Source organism: Pristis pectinata, chromosome 7 (assembly GCF_009764475.1).
Source record: "Pristis pectinata isolate sPriPec2 chromosome 7, sPriPec2.1.pri, whole genome shotgun sequence".
Taxonomy (NCBI): Eukaryota; Metazoa; Chordata; class Chondrichthyes; order Rhinopristiformes; family Pristidae; genus Pristis; species Pristis pectinata.
This window is the reverse complement of record NC_067411.1, coordinates 71,605,769-71,624,840: the sequence shown is the minus strand read 5'-3', so window position 1 is coordinate 71,624,840 and position 19,072 is coordinate 71,605,769. Positions and strand designations below refer to the sequence as shown.

The 19,072-nt window shown below is 41.6% G+C and overlaps 1 protein-coding gene and 1 long non-coding RNA gene across 4 annotated transcripts in view; one reads left to right on the top strand and one right to left on the bottom strand.

Annotated features, from left to right (window-relative positions):
* LOC127572228 (uncharacterized) overlaps positions 1-11,798 on the top strand; it is a 48,965-nt gene extending 37,167 nt beyond the window's left edge. Inside the window, exon 3 of the long non-coding RNA XR_007956607.1 lies at positions 11,777-11,798. This is a non-coding gene — a long non-coding RNA (uncharacterized LOC127572228). The remainder of the gene's footprint in view (positions 1-11,776) is intronic.
* Positions 1-15,640, bottom strand: part of hsd17b3 (hydroxysteroid (17-beta) dehydrogenase 3) — a 44,221-nt gene extending 28,581 nt beyond the window's left edge. For all 3 annotated transcript variants that reach the window (XM_052019179.1, XM_052019177.1, XM_052019178.1), the window contains exons 1-8: positions 15,285-15,640; positions 12,145-12,191; positions 11,219-11,294; positions 8,938-9,045; positions 7,341-7,408; positions 4,185-4,229; positions 2,449-2,483; positions 91-172 (exon numbers count right to left, since the gene is read on the bottom strand). In XM_052019179.1, coding sequence (XP_051875139.1) covers positions 91-172; positions 2,449-2,483; positions 4,185-4,229; positions 7,341-7,408; positions 8,938-9,045; positions 11,219-11,294; positions 12,145-12,191; positions 15,285-15,426 — 603 coding nt within the window. In that variant the 5' untranslated portion in view covers positions 15,427-15,640. The remainder of the gene's footprint in view (positions 1-90; positions 173-2,448; positions 2,484-4,184; positions 4,230-7,340; positions 7,409-8,937; positions 9,046-11,218; positions 11,295-12,144; positions 12,192-15,284) is intronic.
* Between the last annotated feature and the right edge of the window lie 3,432 nt (positions 15,641-19,072).

Below are 19,072 nucleotides of genomic sequence, written 5' to 3'. Positions count from 1 at the left end.
TGGTTCTAAACAGAGGAATGCACAAAACAACCTACGTTTTTGAATAAAAAAGGAAATGTAGAGTTACATTTGTTAAAGTGATAAACGCACCTTAGTAGATGAGTACAAACAGCAGAGAGGAGACGGGAAATTAGCAATTCCAGATGAAATGTTCAGGATCAAACCCTTTTGTCTGAAAGTATAATATTTCTATATGTAAAATGGTTAAATGCACTTTAACAGGAATCTTTCACTGTCTTTCCAAAGATAAAAAGGATTAGGTTAGATGAGTTATCTGCTGTAAGGATTTTTTCAAACATCCATCGAGGGGAAATACCTGCTTCCCTTCACTCCATTTCTTTTTCTTTTTCTCCCATTAAAAACCTTCTTGAAGCCTCCCTTTGGAAGCAAAGTTGTAACTATTCCCCATTTTTTTTCCAATCTATATCCCCAACCCATCTCCCTGGGACATTTTAACTTCCATGTGTATGCACATAGTTGCAGATTAGAGAAATTAGGCATAATCTTTAAATGAGATGTCTACACCCATTGACTCTTTGGAGTTGACCACTTTGCTGGCGTGAGATAGTAGAAGAAAACATGGGAGAACAGGGAACCAATTAACCAATGAAGGGCGTGATATCGTCACACACATGCCGGAAAGCGACAGCAATACAACATGCCAGAACAATCTGCCCTTTTGATCAGTGGGTTGTTATGACTATAAAGAATTTCTCTTCAACATTCAATGTAAAGAACAAGATTGTATCAGCTTGTTGCACCACCGATCTCACTTCAAGTGGAACAAGGGAAATGTTCTGATTTTTTCCAGAGTTCCATCCTTCAAATAATTATGCAGCACCATCAGCACATATTGGCCAAATGCTAGCCAGGCAGGAGTAACCATGCCACAGCAGCACTGGAAGTGTAATTGTTAACAAATTAGGTCAATAATATCAGATCAGGAAAATTTGTAAAAAAATAAATTACAGCTACCGTACGCTTCACTGAACAAAATCTTATCAGAAGCAATTCATACCTGTGAGTGTGAATAGCAAGTTGATTCTTTTATTTGTACTGACTCAAAAATTAATGCTTTGAGGCTTGGTCACTGCTTGTAACTTGCTTAGTTTCATTAGGCAGATGGAACTGAGGCATCAAGATTGAAGCCATGAAAGAGAAGTGCAACCACGGGTCTGGTACAGGGGTGTAAATGTATTTGGAGCTGGCAGATTGAGCAGGATCCTACCCATAAAACTGTATGTACGGCCAATAATTTAATACACAACACAACTGGGTCACAATTTCTTATCTACCATGCAGGGTTCACTTTCCAGCGCAGAAGGCAGCAAACTATGAACTGAGGCATAGAATTAATCATGCCACAAGATAATCTCCTTGGATTTTGTGCTGCTCCACCAAAACACTTGACAAACCTTGAAAAGCTTATCATAACTCCAGCCAAGGTGACCACAAACTTTTATCATGTTTTATATTTGTTTCTCAATGTATATTCTTAAGCTAAAGATTCACTCCTCCGATGGTGCCTGACCTGCTCAGTAGTTCCAACCTGTTCTCCATTTTTACATCAAATTTTCTGCATCTGCAGTATTTTACTTTGGGAAAATACTGGTGCAGTTCTGGCCATTAAATCTAGAGACCCATGGCGATGTGTTTGACTCTTCTCCCTCAAATGGTTTGGAAAGACAGTCAGTTATATCCAAGTCTATGACAAAATACATCAAGCATAAAACAACCCAACATTGAACTGGGCAACCCATTCAGACACAGGGCAAAGGCACATCCAGCCGTCCAATTCTCTATAATATTGTTCAAAATTAATGACAGTTCTCCCGTCAATTAGTCAAACGTCAGCAATATTCATAAGGAATTATATCTTCTAGTCAACATCCCAGAATCCGCCATCATCAACCCTAGTTATATTCTATCCCACTGCCAGAGATGGTAGCAACGACTACTTACATTTATACAAAAGTGTAACATTTCAAGTAATTTCAACAAAGTTCATTTGAATAACATAAGGAGACTTTTGACCAAAGGTCTGGACAAAGAGATAGCTTTCAAGTAGTGTCTTAAAGAAGGAAGGAGAGATGGAGAGGTTTTGGGATGCAGCTCCAGAGTTTACAGCTTTGGCAGCTGACCAAGAGTGGAGCGATTAACAAGAGAGCAAAAGTGGAGAAGCACAATTATCTCGGAGCATTACAGAGCTGAATGAGGTTAGAGAGGTCAGGAAGGATGAGGCCATGGACTGATATAAAAGCAATGGAGTGAATTTTAATAACTGAAACAAGGTTCCAAACTAGGTTAGTGAGCATGGGTGGAATGATTGAACACAGCTTGGGGAATGGGAAGAGTTTTGAAGACTTTATTTGGCCCCATCAAACTCAAAGGACTTCGGCTATTGATTAATTAGACCCCTCGGATTATGATTAAAGGTCTTGGTCTTACCTTTCTTTCATCTTCGGCAGGACAAGTTGAGTCATCTACAAATTACAGCAAAATATGACTACATTGTTACACTTCATGCTTCCAATTTAAAGAGTGCAACTTTCTCCTTTGTTCACTGAAGAATCACTGAGCTACAAAAGTATGTCCTAGTAATATTAAGTTATGTCTAATGTATATTAATATGAATAGTGCAGTGGTGCTGCAGGGTAGTGCTGCTACCTCGCAGCTTCAGCAGGCTAGGTTCATTTTTGATGTCCAGTGCCAGTTCTGTAGAATGTGTCTTTTCCCTGTGATTTTGAGTGTTTTCCCCGGGAGGACTCAGGTTTCCTCCTATGTCATAAAGACCTGCTGCAAATTTCTCCTACAGCAGGTGACTGATAGGAGAATCAGGAGGGAGTTAGTGGACCAGTGTGACAGAACCAGTTACAGGGAAATAAACGGGGAAATGGGAGTGATTGGTCTGTTCTGAAAGCCAGCATAGACTTGATAGGCCAGTTGGCCTCCGTCTATGTCATGATTAAATACATAACATATACCTCATTACAAAACTATATGTGATGGCTAGGAATTTAGAATATAAATTGGTAAATTGGATCATTATTGTCACATGCACCAAGGTACAGTGAAAAACTTTGTTTTACATGCCATCCATGCATACCATTTCATTACAACAGTGCATCAAGATAGTACAAGGGAAAACAATAACAGAATGCAGAATGAAGTGTCACAGTTACAGAGAAAATGCTGTGCAGGATGACAATAAGGTGCAAGGGGACCATTCAATTGTCTTATAACAGCAGGATAGAAGCTGTTCTCGAACCCTGTGGTACGTGCTTTAAGGCTTTTGTATCTTCTGCCCGATGGGAGGGGGGAGAAGAGAGAATGTTTGAGCTTATAGTGGTGAAGAAGCTCTGTTGTGCCATGATGGGCTGTTCTACATGCCACCATGATATTCCATTACCTGAGCTACCATGTTATTGGGTATGGTCTCCAGTGATTGCAAAGGTCCTCATGGTCCAGGTGCCCAGATGGGATAAAAGCAACAGATCCTAAGAATCTCCAAAGGCAACAACCCAGGGCATAGAATATAAGAGCAGGGAGTTTATGGTACAACTATATAAATCATTCATTAGGCCACAGCTGAAGTACTTCAGGTCACCTCAATATAGATAAGATGTAATTCTTATGGAGACATTGCAGAGGAGATTTACCAGGATGTTACCTGGGAGGGAACATTTCAACAACTATGAAGAGAGACTGGATAGGCTATATTTGTTTTCTCTGAAAGGAAGAAGGCTTGTGGGGGGGGGGGAGGGAGGCCTGATAGAGTTACATAAAATTATGAGGGGCATAGATAGATTGGGTAGATAGAAGCCTTTTCCCTTCGCAGGGTTGCCCATAACCAGGGGGCACAGATTTAAGGTGAGGAATAGGAGATATAGAGGGGATTTGAAGAAGAATCTTTTCACCCAGAGGATGGTTGAAATTTGGAACGCATCATTTGAGAATCTTACAAAATTTAACAAGTATTTTGATGAGCACTTAAAATCCCATTATATGCTACAAGCCAAGTGCTAGGAAATGGAAATGGAATAGATAGGTACTTGATGGCTGGTATGACCAAAGGACCTGTTTCTATGCTGTATGATGCTATTGCTCAGGTACTACTTCAACTGTTCTTAGAGTCACAAACTTCAGTTATTAAAAAACAAAATTGTCAGTGGAAGACCACATACCTTGACCATAGATACCACATTAACTGAAATCATATCATTGATGGTCTAATGTACAAAGACAAAAGAAAATTACCAAGTGCTATAACATGGCAATATTATAATTCCTGAAACAAGTTTTAATCATCCATACAGCAAAACTGATATTGGGTTCTCATAAAACTATACTGTATAAAATTAGTAATAATATAAAGCTGGTTTGAAAGGAGTCTTCTCTATGGCAAAATTACACTATTTAATATAATGGCCTGTGAGCAGAGGAATGGAGACAGGGAGGTTATACAGTTCTGCCACCAAGCAGGAAATCAGCAGTTCTGCAGGTGGTGGGCACAATTCAATTTAGCAATTATCAATGTAATGATTGTGGTTGTAAAAACTCTGATAGAGCATTCAGAGTTTTATCAAAGAATATTTCTTTTAAAAAAATACTGTTATTAAACACATAAGAATTTAGATAGTAGCATGAAAAGAAATCAATTTACATCTAAGGTTTTACGCTTGAAGTAAATCTTAATACTTTAGTAATATTGTCCATTTACTCCACTTCAAAATTGTGTTGAACAAGGACTTTTTTCCTCTTATCTCCTTAAAGTCCAGATCTGTTGAGTCATGGTACCACTGGCATCAGTGCCCTTCCATTCCCTCAAAGTTCATTCACTTTATGCCATCCTGAAAGCAAGGGGTGAAATTGGGCCGAGGGAAATGAAAGAGAGCGAGGGAAGACCAACAGATTCTTCCCCTGGCATGCTGCCAGGAATTTTCCTCTATCCATCGCCACGTCTGCCTCTGCCAACACTCCAGGCCCCAAACTGTCCTGTCTCCTATTAATGTTGGGGGATTTTGGGGTGCCTTTTATCTCAACTACCAGCAAATTTGAAGGAGAGGTGGCAGATTGCAATTGCTGGCAAGCTGCTGCAAGCAAATATTGGAGGAAGACAATGTGTGCTTGACGACCTCTCCCTCTTGACAAGCGCTTAGCAATTTCTGGATGGATGTAAGTTCAGCAAGAATCTTTTTTTTTAAAGCAAAACTGCTGGAAGGGTTTTCTGGATGCTTCAATACCCTTTCATAGCAGTTTGAATTTCCAGGCACTTCTGCAGGCACCTCACCGCAGCATTACCACAGGACCCTTACTGGGATTCTGGACATTAAGGTGGGAGAGTATGCCTAGGTGGGCAACCACGCAAAAGTAGGAGGCCAACCCTCAAAAATGGATTGTGTGGAAATGGATCATGGGAATGGGAAGCATAAAGAAGTCCTGCCTTAACCCTCCTGAAAAGGAAAAATTCAAACCAAAATATTAAAAGGTAGTTTTACAATGTAGGATACCACATTCAATCCCATTCCTGTTCTTGCCAGAAACAGACCCAAGTGCAGTTTGTTGCAAAGGTCGACCAATACAGTGTGGTGTGACTTTTAATCTCCACGGTTTGGGGCCACTATTAGTATCCCCGTATTGCGTTGGGGTTTAAAATCAGCTCAATGAGTATATTAGAGATTGATCTGCTAACCTTCTGGCCTGTAGACTACAGTATTTTTACCTATAAAGCCTTCACGAGTATTTCTGGGAGAAGAATGTTCAATGAGGTTGTCAAGGCAAAGCTTGGCAAATAATTTATAATGTTTTGCCTAGAAGAGAAATATTTTGGGAATTGATTTTCAGATTAACTAACTTAATTTCTGTTTTGTAAGATATTAGAAGATGAAGCAGCCTCCCTGCATCCAGCCCACTGCCCAACCTCGCTGCCCACAAACCCCATTAACCTGCATTAGTTTTTCTAGACGCAGAGGCTGAAATAGCTGACTCTGTTCCCACCAGCATGTGATGGAATGGCTGGGCTCCAGGTGGTGAACAAGTCTTGTATGCTGAGCCCCTGAACACTCAAAGGCCTTTGAAGCTGATTCAAGAAGTTTAAAAATCTTTAAAAACTTAAAATCATTTTAAACCACTAACAAATAACTTAGGTGACACAATCGCGCAGCTGGTAGAGCTGCTATTTCACAGTTCCAGTGACCCAGTTTAATCCTGACCTAGCGTGCTGTCTGTGTGGAGTTTGCATGTTTTCCCTGTGATCCCATGGTTTTTCTCCGGGTGATCCAGTTTCCTCCCACATCCCAAAGAGGTGCTAGTTGATAGGTCAACTGGCTACTGTAAATTGCCCCTAGCGGGCAGGTGAGTGGTAGAATCTGGAAGGAGATAAAGGGAATACAGGAAAACTAAATAGGATTAGCATAGGATTAACATAAATGGGTGTTTAATGGCCTGTGTAGAGTCAGTGGGGCGAAGGACCTTCTTCTATTCTAAATGACTCTATTAAAATAAAATTAGATAAATCAAGTGAATACCTGAATGGTTAAATGAATGGGGAGTGTGGTGTAAAGTAGGGGACCAGATATAATGGATTCCACTCCCTCTTCAGCCCAACTTGCTCTGCTGTCAGACTCAGCAGAGACAACTGTCAAGCTCAGTCAGACTTCAGGCTTTCAACATCCATGCTTGGAATCTCACATATTGCATTTCCTAGTGATATAGAAGGAGGCCATTTGGCCCATCAAATCTATGGCAGCTTTCAGAGCAATCCCATTCACCCTTTTATTTCCATATAACCTATTCTCCTACACATACCCATCAACTTCCCACCTAATTTTCTTACCACCCACCTACACTAGGGGTAATTTATAGCAGCCAATTAACCTATTAAGCAGCATGTTTTGGGATGTGCGAGGAAACTGGAGTATCTGGTAGGAACCCACAGGATCACAGGCGGAAAATGCAAACTCTACACAATAGCACTGGAGGTCAAGATCAAATAAAGAGTGCTGGAGCTGTGAGGTACTTAGAACTCTAAAATATGCTGACCCATAATGACTCAAAACCAAGAGTCCCTTTCAGAGAAGTCAACCATCAATAAGCCCAATTTGGTAAATTAAATTAAAAAGGGAGCCTCCCCAAGCCTCAGGGCTTTTATAAAAACTTTTTGGTGGGAACATTTTCCACAAATTGAGCAAAGCAGCTTGACTTGATGATCACAAATTACCTTTGCTATTTGACCTATAATATATTGGCATATTCAGTGATTATGAATGTATGAAATAGAGAAACTCTGCTCTAAAATATGAACAGTCATACTCTGTATATTGAATAAAATAGTAATGTACCTTATCTATGTCACTCATTTCAAGAAATCGACATGGGTATTCATTTTGGATTTTTCCAACATTATTTACTGCAAGAAAAAAGTAGTAATATTTTCTTTTAAAATAAACAGAATACAGATAACGCAATTTTGTATACACATCTAGAGATCCATTCAACTTCAAAATAATGACCAGAACCCTCCCTAAATTAATCATAGAATCATCATAGAAACATACAGCAGAAAAACAGGCCCTTACAGCCCAGCATGTCTATGCCGACCACTCTGCCTATTTATGCCATTTTCCCACATTAGATCTGTAGCCCTCTACACCTTTCCTATCCAAGTACCTGTCCAACTGCCTTTTAAATGTTGTAATAGTATCTGCCTCCACTACTTCCCACTGGCAGCTCCACCCTCTATGTGGAAAACTTACCCCTCAGATCTCCTTTAAATTTCTCCCCTCTCACCTTAAACCTGAGCCCTCTAGTCTAATTGAAAAATTTTTGTGTACTTTACAAATTCAAATTCAGTTTGGACAGAAACTTTGTGCAAGCCATGATACTAACCAACCAGTCTACAATAGAGTCAATCGCAGTGGACCCATGTCAAACAAAGCTGAATCATTGCCACATCACTTTTCTTAATCTTTCACAGCATGCACCTCACTTGAATAAAATTTCCTAATCTTCAAACCTCATGGTAAACTGTTCAACCTGCAGTGCTGACACTCTAGAATCAAGATCACTCGAACATCAATAGTTAAGCTGCAGTATGTACCTCACAGCAAAGGCAGGCATCAGTGATGAAATTAACTATTGCCATTAATGTGCCAGCACAGTCTTTGGCTGATTGAGGAAAAGGTTTTAAGGTCAAGGCCTCAGACCTGGAGCAAAGTTCATGGTCTACAAGGCAGCAGTGATCTCTGTCCTTCTATATGCTTCTGAGACTTGGACTACCTACAGCAGGCATAACAAGGCACTGGAAAAACACATCAACACTGTCCCCACAAAATCCTCCAGCTCTGACAGAAATAGGCAATGTTTATGCAGAACTCATCAATTATTGGCAATCAATTAGTGTGATGCTGTGGTGGTTAACAGCATCCTTTGGGCTGATAGATCAGTCAGCTTCAATGCCAGCAAGTCATAATCTCATATTTTATTGTGTTGGGTTTTACTGAAAATGAAAGTTGCTATGGCCACAGCAATGCTCATCCTCACCAGGGTCTTCACCATTGATAAACCCAGCAAATGGATGTCAGAAGGTTATGCTATCTTGTCACCCACTAAAAATTTTACCTCAACTTCCATTTGACCTTTATTGTAGTCCTCTTAAATTTCTGTGCTACCACTGAACACAAGAAGAAATTTCACCATTAATCTCTTATTTTTCATGACCTTCCTCATGTCACTCTTACCGTCTTACCTCCATTCAAAAAAAAGTATAAACTTCTCAAGTCTCTCTTCTTAACTATAACTGCAATTCTAGTAACATACATGAATTTACAATATGAAGCCAATTTTGTACTACTATACACCAGAATCAGCACCCACAATCCTAAAAAAAGGGGTTACCTAATGAATCATCCTGTCAAAGAATAAATGGATTTAACTTACCCAGGATCCCAATTTCAAGGCCTCTCAAATTTTCCTCAATGTGTTGATAAATGTCCGTGTTAGTAAAGTCTGCCTGAATTATTTTTACATTTCTTCCTGTGTCTTGCTCTGTCAAAAAGATTTTAAAAAATCATTGAAAGAAAGTACTGGTAAAAACCATTCTCAACTCAACCAAATTTTATTAAACATGACATTATCATATCACTTAATTCCATCAGTGTGATTGCTTTTACATTGTCAGGATTATTCATAGTGGTATTTGTTAACATTTTAAGTTAGCTGTTGGCAGACAAGCAGCGCCTCAGTGATAAATGTCTGTTTTCAAATACTTCATACTGGTAGGGGAGCAAGCTTGTGATGGACATCACTGTCTGATGGCTTTCATTGTATAATTGGTGTCAGGTATATATCTACAAATTTGGAAATTCAGTTCATCATATGGACTCACAACTAAAGTGCACCTGTGATAATGCTTCCTTCACTAAAACAAAATATTCTCTTATATAATATGCTATTAGACCCACCTAACCAGCTTGTTGGCTAACTTTCAGAAAAATACTTCCTTCTGTTCTATATCATTACAATCAATTAATTCCCATCATCTCCAATGAAGGTAACTCCCATCTCAGCTACAAGACACCTTCCTATTGGTAAACATTTCCTTTGATGCGATTTCTGAATAAAAAGATGTTAGGCTATAAATTCCATTGTTGGGTGCAGGTTGTGCTACAGAACAGATTTGAAGCTGAAATCAATTTTTGTCAGTCCTCAGGTGTATGTTAGATCATATTTATTGTGTCTATACTCCATCCTCTCCTTTCTTGGTGATATGCAACACTGTCGAAGCTGCTCCATTGCCAGATTTTGTACCCTTCCATCAGGTGTGCTCCAGTTCAAGATCTGTGGATCAATTATCTCCTGTTTTTTTTGCCTGACCAAAATATGGTGTGGATCATCCACTGTGTCATCCCAAAGATGTGGCAATGCCAGAAGTCTGGAACAATATCGTCAGTGATTTTTTTTTGTTCCAAATACTGGACCATACTAGATAGGAGACAAGATATGTCTGTTTGTACGTAAGGGCAGGATGAGAAAGAAATATAGCATCATAAGCAATTGAAAAGGCAAAGATGGGTCTGGGATGATGCTAGAAATTATTTGAGGGTTAGTCAGTGGCTGGAAGGAAGCTTAGATTGAATGTGGAGGGGACAGAGGGACGGGAGAGTTTTTTGTTTTAATTGTGTTCCTTCTTGTAAAAATTGTGTAGAATTTATGTTGGATTTATGTTTTTCTTATGAATGTTGCGCATCTGATGTTACATGCCTGTGATGCTGCTGCAAGTAAGTTTTTCATTGCACCTGTGCATATGTGTACTTGTGCATATAACAATAAATGTATATGTATGCAAATTGATGTTAAGCCCAATTTCGGTCTGCCTGCTTCTATTCCAGCTTGCCAACAGTGGGAGTTCCAAATCAAAAGGCACCCATTTCCAGAGAATATTAAAGTGGTTGAAAGCTGGATAAGGTTTGAGAAACACTTTCATAGTAGTTGATGATTGGTTTTCTACCCAAGAGACATTCAAATATAAAGTGGGTCCTGCTGTGAGTTTGACAAATGTTCTACCTGTTGCCTTTTTTATTCCTGATGTCAACCTCTCCTTTCAGGCATTTCAAACAAGATTCATACCAAATTGTTCATCCAACTTCCCAACTCCAGATGAGTGAATTTCCCACTGAAGGGCGTGTTCTATACCAGAAGCACACTGAGAACATTATGAGAGCCCATACCAACACCTGCAGGCACTGCTGTTTTTGCTATGTCCACTGCTCATCGAGAGCAACCCAAACATAGTTGCTCATGAATCAGTAAAGTGGAGCAAAAAGACCTCAAATTATGTTTCTACTAACAGGTGAAAGATTTCAACGCTCTCCAAATAAATCACAGAATTCTAGACAATATAGTTTTTAAAGTACTTTAAAATAATTCACTATTTTAAATATGTAAGGACAAAGGGGCCTTCAATTTGGACGTTAACTCTACTTCTCCTTCCACAGACGATACCTGACCTGCTGAGTGTTACCTGCTTTTTCTGTTTTTATTTCAGATTTCCAATATCTGCAGTTTTTGAATTTCAATTAATTCATTATTGTCCCAATCAGCCATAACTTTTCACATGGTTTAACCAGAGTATGTCACTCATTTGTCAAAGTTACAGAGAAAAGCCAAAGGAATTTCCAACGTTGACACTTATTTGAAAAACAGAAATTAGACATCTTACCAATTTCATCTGCAACCTTTTGTAGCTTTTCCTTAGACCTGCTTATGAGTACAATGTTTAAACCACGCTTGGCCAACTGTTCCAGAGAGAACAAAAAAAATCATTCCACAGTATTGTAGGTATTGTAAAGAAATGAGTAAAGTTCTGTTAACAATTATCAGTTATAGGTTTATAAAAAGTGATGTAAATTCTGTCTGAAAGAGCAATGCTGCTGGGATTCAGAAGTAAATCTCCACTGAAATAATTATTCACAGGGTCAAGACTTTCATTGGCCTAGGAGCATCTTGCTGATGAAAGAGGAAAATGCATGCAAGGGAAATTTTATAGAATTCTAATTCCAAGTAAATTAGAATGGAGCATAATAATTGTGGAATAACAATTCAGAAAGCTCCTGGAGAGCATTAAACAGCTTCTCTGGCCTTTTGAATCACTAGCCAAGACTGAAGGAACAGGCTGGAATGAAGATAAATGGAGCCCTCTACAAAAAGCTGTCCAACATGAGCGCCTCCAAATTTAATGGCTGATATAATCAAGCTGTATTTTCTGTTTTTATTTCAGATTTCCAGCTAATCCATTATCGCCCTGATCAGCCGTTACATTTCACGTGGTTTATCCAGATTGAACTGGACCATCGCTCATAGTACAGATTCTGAAAGCAAATCATCCTCGATCTCGAGGGACTGCTTATGAAAAATAGAATCTACTGAACCTTGGTGCATCTACTTATGAAGACCTGGCCTAAACCGACCTGAGTCCGAGCACTTACTTTCTTTTTCAAAATGAAGTATCTTTGCACACAACTATAATTAGAGAGCAATCAGAATCAGAAGAAAAATACAAACATTTACAATATAATTTACAATATAAAGAATTAGTCTTATAATTTGTGCATAATGAAGATGTAATATCTTATGGCAACATCTTACCTCACATGCATATGCTTTTCCAATACCATCTGTTGAACCAGTGACAACTGAAAACAAGTATAATTAAAAGGCATGTACAGTATGTCAACTTAAATACCACTTTTGTGAAACTACTTTTGTGCTAAAAAGCAAATAAACTGACTGATCACTGACAATTTGGAAACAACAACAGTGACAGAACTAATGTAGAAAAGAACCATTCACCTGAGACTTTCATTAATTCTTAACATTCATGTGTGCATATTGTGGAGTCCTATCTAAAGTAGGCATTTGGAGACAGTGTGATCAGAAGGAAGTTAATTTAAAGAGGTTGGAAGTTTCTTTGTAAAACATGGCTTTGCCTTATTTTCTGCTTGTTTTTTTCAGTGCTTTGATTATTTAGGTGCTGAAGAACTTTGTAAAAAATTATGATGGAGCCTTTCACTAAAGGATTCTCCCAATAGAAATTTTCTTCCACATAGAAATGCCCCTGTGTTTACAGTTTCTTAGTATCCTGGCTCTGCTCTGTCGATTTTGGGGGTTTATGTGATCCTTTCTGCCCAATTTAGTCACACACGGTGTACATATCTTTTACTTCTCTAAGTGGAGCATTCAGCACGAAATAAAAAATAGCACTGCAGCACAGCTTTCAATGGCCCAGGAACCTGAGGTAACCAGAAATATGTACAGATTTGTAATGTGTGCTGGTTTTGTTATGTAATGTGATGTGTTTTTCTAGGAGTCTGGTAGTTCTTGAGGACTTCTGCTGATCTCTCTGAAGCTGCATTGCCATGCTGAGGTTTCAGAGTCAACAAGCAGAACTGGAATTGTTTATACTTATTATTTCTGTAACTTGTTATATAGTGAGAAAAGTGTTGGCATTGTACAAAATCTAGTTATAAAGTCACGCATAGATTATGCATGTGTTAATGCATATTTTTATAAATGAGTTAAGTCAGGTAAAATAGTTTTCATGGGATTTGCTTATTATTGACAACTTAGAACATTACAATACAGTACAGGCCCTTCGACCGACAATGTTGTGCCAACAGTTTATCCTGTTCTAAGCTCTATCTAACCCTGCCTCTCACATAACCCTCCATTTCTCTATCATTCATGTGTTTAGCTAAGAGTCTCTTAAATGTCCCTAATGTATCTGCCCCCACAACCTCTGTTGGCAGTGCGTTTCACGCACCCACCACTCTCTGTGTAAAAAAACTTACCCCTGACATCCCCCCTTATATCTTCCTCCAATCATCTTAAAATTATGTCCCCTTGTTTTAGCCATTGTCGCCTGGGAAAAAGTCTCTGACTGTCCACTCGATCTATGCCCCTTATCAACTTGTACACCTCTATCAAGTCACCTCTCATCCTCCTTCTCTCCGAAGAGAAAAGCCCTAGCTCACTCAACCTATCCTCATAAGACATGCTCTCCAATCCAGGCAGCATCCTGGTAAATCTCCTCTGCACCCTCTCTAAAGCTTCCACATCCTTCCTATAATGAGGTGACCAGAACTGAACACAATACTCCAAGTGTGGTCTAACCAGAGTTCAAAAGAGCTGCAACATTACATCACGGCTCTTGAACTCAATACCCCGACTAATGAAGGCCAACACACCATATGCCTTTTTAACAACCCTATCGACCTGCACGGCAACCTTGAGGGATCTATGGACGTGGCCCCAAGATCCCTCTGTTCCTCCACACTGCTAAGAGTCCTGCCATTAACCTTGTATTCTGCCTTCAAATTCAATCTCCCGAAGTGTATCACTTCACACTTTTCTGGGCTGAACTCCATCTGCCACTTCTCAGTCCAGCTCTGCATTCTATCAATACCCTGTTGTAATCCACAGCAACCTTCTACACTATCCACACCACCACCAACCTTTGTATCATCAGCAAACTTACTAACCCACCCTTCCACATCCAAGTCATTTATAAAAATCCGCGTTTTATTGCCGCTCCTTAGCAGTTGGTAAGAAGTTCTGCAGTCATTGTATTTCCCTACTGCTTTCTGGCAGGGAGTTTAAGATTTTGATGGAGTGGTAATGATGGATCATTATATATTTCCTATTCAGTATCCCACACACCTGTTGCCCTGTCAGTCAAGAAAGTGGATGTTAATGGTGGTGGATTTGGTGATGGTCATTCCATTGAACGTCACAGGAAGGTGGTTAAACTCCAGTTGGAAATAGTTTTATGCTTGGTTTTCTTTTGTACGGCACATTTCAATCTCAGATATCCAAATGCAATTTAAAGCAAGCTAAATTCTTCTATTTTGAAGTGTAGTGCAGTAATCAATTTGTATACAAGCGGCTTCCATTAACAAGAATAAAATAATGGTCATTTGTGTTTCAAAGCGCTAAGGGATAAATATTGGTCAGCAGACTAATCCGGTTACGCTCTTGTTCAGGGTGTCATGGGATCTTTCACAGTCACCAGAGAAGGAATACTTCAGCGTCCTGCCGTTTCTGTCCTGCATTGCCTGGATTATCGGCGCAATGCTCTACAACAGTACTTCAATCCGCAACCTCAGACCCAGGTGAGAGTGCCATGTGTAAAGAAATCCCTTTGATAAGGCTGGAGTCACTCTACGAAAGTAGAGAGGCACCTAGCAGACCAGTGATCCCAGCTACGCACCTGAAACCTAAAACGGACGTAACCTAACATCGCGACACGGAAACGTTTTCAGAATCAACAAGCCAGCTAAAACAATGCGGTGCGCGGAGATAACAGTCTATTGAACAATTTGCAGAACGTTTCCCCTCTGGCACCTTTTGCTATTCATCTCGAACTGTGTGGCTCCCAGCTCCACAAAAGTGTTCTACCACGTCTACTGTAGTATAATAACCCAAGTACGCTATCAATCCCAATCCCACCGCTGTGGACAGTTCCACATTACACCCTGAAGAAGAATGCACTATTTTGGGACCATATTGTCCTAAAATTCAGTGCCGCCAAGAAACACGATTGCTGACAATGTCAGCTGTAATCCACCCTGGTCCAAACTGCAACCGGTGAAGTTCCTAATACTACAAAAGTTCACACAACTCAGCTGACGGAGTACAGAAATTTCAGAAACGTTGTAAACCATCCAGCAAAGCTATGCGTCAACAAAACAAGTACAAACATTTGCTGAAAAGAATTCCACTGATCTTACCTGCCCATTCCCCCTTGGAAGTGAAGAAAGAGTTCGGTACTCCAAACCACCGGGTGAGTAGAAAATACCGAAGGCATTTCGTTACTCTCAGAAAAAATATTAAAATAACCCAAATGCCGATCACAACCAAGAGCTCTTCCATCCTTCCAGTAACAATAACAAAACAGCGGCACACAACCAATTATGAAACGAGTTCAAGCCCAGTTGAAATTTCTCAGATAACTTATTGTGCGCTAATTAAAACGAACTGCGGGAGGAACTAGACAGCATGTGAAGAGAAATAGACAGCGGATGTTTCGGATGGAGTATAAGAAGGTGGAAGGAAGGGTTGGATAGGTGGATGCAGCTGAGGAGGAGTGATAGGCAGATGGAGGAGGGGCTATGGAAATAGAGACAGAGGCAGGAAGTGACAGGTAGAGGTGACCAGGGGCTGCAGAAGGTGGAGCATCAAACCAAATATGGCAGGTGGGTAGGGAGGTGGGAATAGTAGGGGAAGGGCACCCAATGGGTGATGGGAGGAGAGGAAGGAAGCAGGGTGACGGGGTGCCGGGGGGTGGGGTGGATGCCGGAGGAACTTGGCAGCTCAGGAGGAGAGAAAACAGGTAGAGCAGGTTATTTCTTTCTTCTCTTACACCCACTGAGCTCCTCACCAGACCAAACAACCTCCCCTCTAGACCAGACCACCTCCCCACCAGGCCACACCACTTCCTCACCAGACCACCTCCCCACCAGACCACACCACCTCCACACCACACCACCTCCACACCAGACCACACCATCTCCTCACCACACCAACTCCTCACCAGACCACACCACCTCCTCACCAGACCATCTCCTCACCACACCAACTCCTCACCAGACCACACCACCTCCTAACCACACCAACTCCTCACCAGACCACACCACCTCCCCACCAGGCCACACCACCTCCTCACCAGAACACACCACCTCCTCACCACACCACCTCCCCACCAGACCACACCACCTCCCCACCAAACCACACCACCTCCCCACCCCACCTCCTCATCACACCACCTCCCCAACAGACCACACCACCTCCCCACCAGACCACCCCACCTCCTCACCACACCACCTCCCCATCAGACCACACCACCTCCCCACCACACCACCTCCCCACCAGACCACACCACCTCCTCACCACACCACCTCCCCACAAGACTACCTCCCCATCAGACCACACACCTCCTGACCAGACCACACTACCTCCTCGCCACACCACCTCCCCACCAGATCACACCATCTCCCCACCAGACCACCCCACCTCCACACCACACCACCTACCCACTAGGCCACACCACCTCCTCAACACACCACTTCCCCACCAGACCACCCCTGCTCCTCACCAGACCACACTACCTCCTCACCTCACCACCTCCCCACCACACCACCTCCCCACCACACCACCCCACCTCCCCACCAGACCACCCCACCAGGCTGTCGAATTCGGTCAGAGAGAAGACTCAAAAGGCCACTGTTCTCGTTCAATCTCTTTATTACTTGATCCGAGGAGAGAGCACCAAGGCAAGCACCTACATCCTGGACCATGTGGTCTCTGATATACATTGATCTATATACATTCTTATACTTTTTCAGAGGTGCAAACAATTACCATACAAGGAATGATCATGCATTAGTCAGGCAGCATGGCACTTATTTTCTACATCGTGATTGGTTACAAAGGAATTTACTTAAAAAAGTTACTATTTCTACAAAAGCTATAGTTCCTTAATCTTTCCAGACCGTCTTGTTCAACCAATTATCTTTGTATACATAAGGTTTTTCATGATGGGGTCAGGGTGAGTTTAGTGTTGCCAGAGTCAAGTCTGCAGACTTGCTGAGACAACTGATTGTACTGTATAATCATATCTCAAGGCTGAAGAAAACTAGCTGAAGCAAGCAAAATCTCTGAAGCAAGGCATTACAAAGTGAAGCACAGCTATTTCAAACAGTCTATTACAGTGATGTACCCTTAAATTCTCTTTTCATGGCTCACAATCTTTTACTCTCCTAACCTTTCATTATACCTTATACACATTCTCAAGACCACACCACCTCCTCACCACACCACCTCCTCACCAGACCACACCACCTCCTCACCAGACCACACCACCTCTTCACCAGACCACACCACCTCCCCACCAGACCACACCACCTCCCCACCAGACCACAACACCTCCCCACCAGACCACAACACCTCCCCACCAGACCACACCACCTCCTCATCAGACCACACCACCTCTTCACCAGACCACACCACCTCCTCACCAGACCACACCACCTCCACACCACACCACCTCCCCACCAGACCACCTCCCCACCAGACCACACCACCCCCCCACCAGACCACACCACCCCCCCACCAGACCACACCACCTCCTCACCAGACCACACCACCTCCCCACCAGACCACACCACCTCCCCACCAGACCACACCACCTCCCCACCAGGCCACACCACCTCCTCACCACACCACCTCCCCACCAAACCACACCACCTCCCCACCCCACCTCCTCATCACACCACCTCCCCAACAGACCACACCACCTCCCCACCAGACCACCCCACCTCCCCACCACACCACCTCCCCACCAGACCACATCACCTGCTCACCAGACCACACCACCTCCTCACCACACCACCTCCCCACCGGACCACACCATCTCCTCACCAGACCACACCACCTCCCCACTAACCACACCATCTTCTCACCAAACCATCTTCTCACCACCCTTTACTAACACCATTGCTACCAGTGGTTCCACCAATTTCTTCCAAGCATTGTTTTGTGTCACATTGAGGAAGTTTCTATTGCACAACTCTGTGCTATGCATCTATGATTCAGTTAGTTCATTAATACTGAAATATACCAACTGATCCCACCAGAACCAAATATGGCCAACAACTGAACCCCTTTGGCTGCACCAGTTATAGCAGCAGTATCCATCAACCTGTTTTTGTTATTTACTATATATCATGCTTTGCTACACTTTGCCACCTAAGGGAGGTCTTTCTTATACGAGTGGTGAATACATATTATCCCCTCTTGAACAAGTGGAGACAATGGAGAGAGCATATGGCGGGTTACCCATTGGGCAGGTTGCCACTGCCAGTAGTCCCCAGGCATTAGATGCAACCAGAAGGCTCAACTCCTTCAATATTCCCATTGTAGGTGACTCTACCCAGTACATTGTACATTTCATTGACCAGTAGGCTGGCAGCAGGCATGCTGTCTTCATTCTATTCACAGGGCACTGAGGCATCAATATCTGAATCGCCTCAGAAAGAATATAGGGACTTTCACTAACAACGTAGTTCCTAGTGCATAATCTCCCCATATAGAGGTAGTATATAATTAATGGCATTGTGCCACTCACTATCTTTGTAGAACAGACCAAGGTCTATTGTAAGAACACTGTAGAACTATAATTTTATAAATATCTCTTGGTTTGGGAATCATTCCATTAGATTGGAAAATTGCTCAGGTCAAAACACAATTTTTAAGAAATTTGAGAAAAGGAACCAGAGAATTGTGGACCAGGATAATATTTGTTATTTGGAAATCACTGGAGTTGAAAACTATGGGTGAAATAAAGGACTGAACATCCTGAAGATTTTCAGCTGGCTGAAAAATATCAGCATGATTTTGTGAAAAGTAAGTTTGGCTTAAATTTTTTGAATCAGTGACTAAAATAGTCTACAAGAAAATATCAATGGTTACTTTTGATATGGAATTTCAGAAGGTAATTGATAAAGAGCTTTCAAAATGA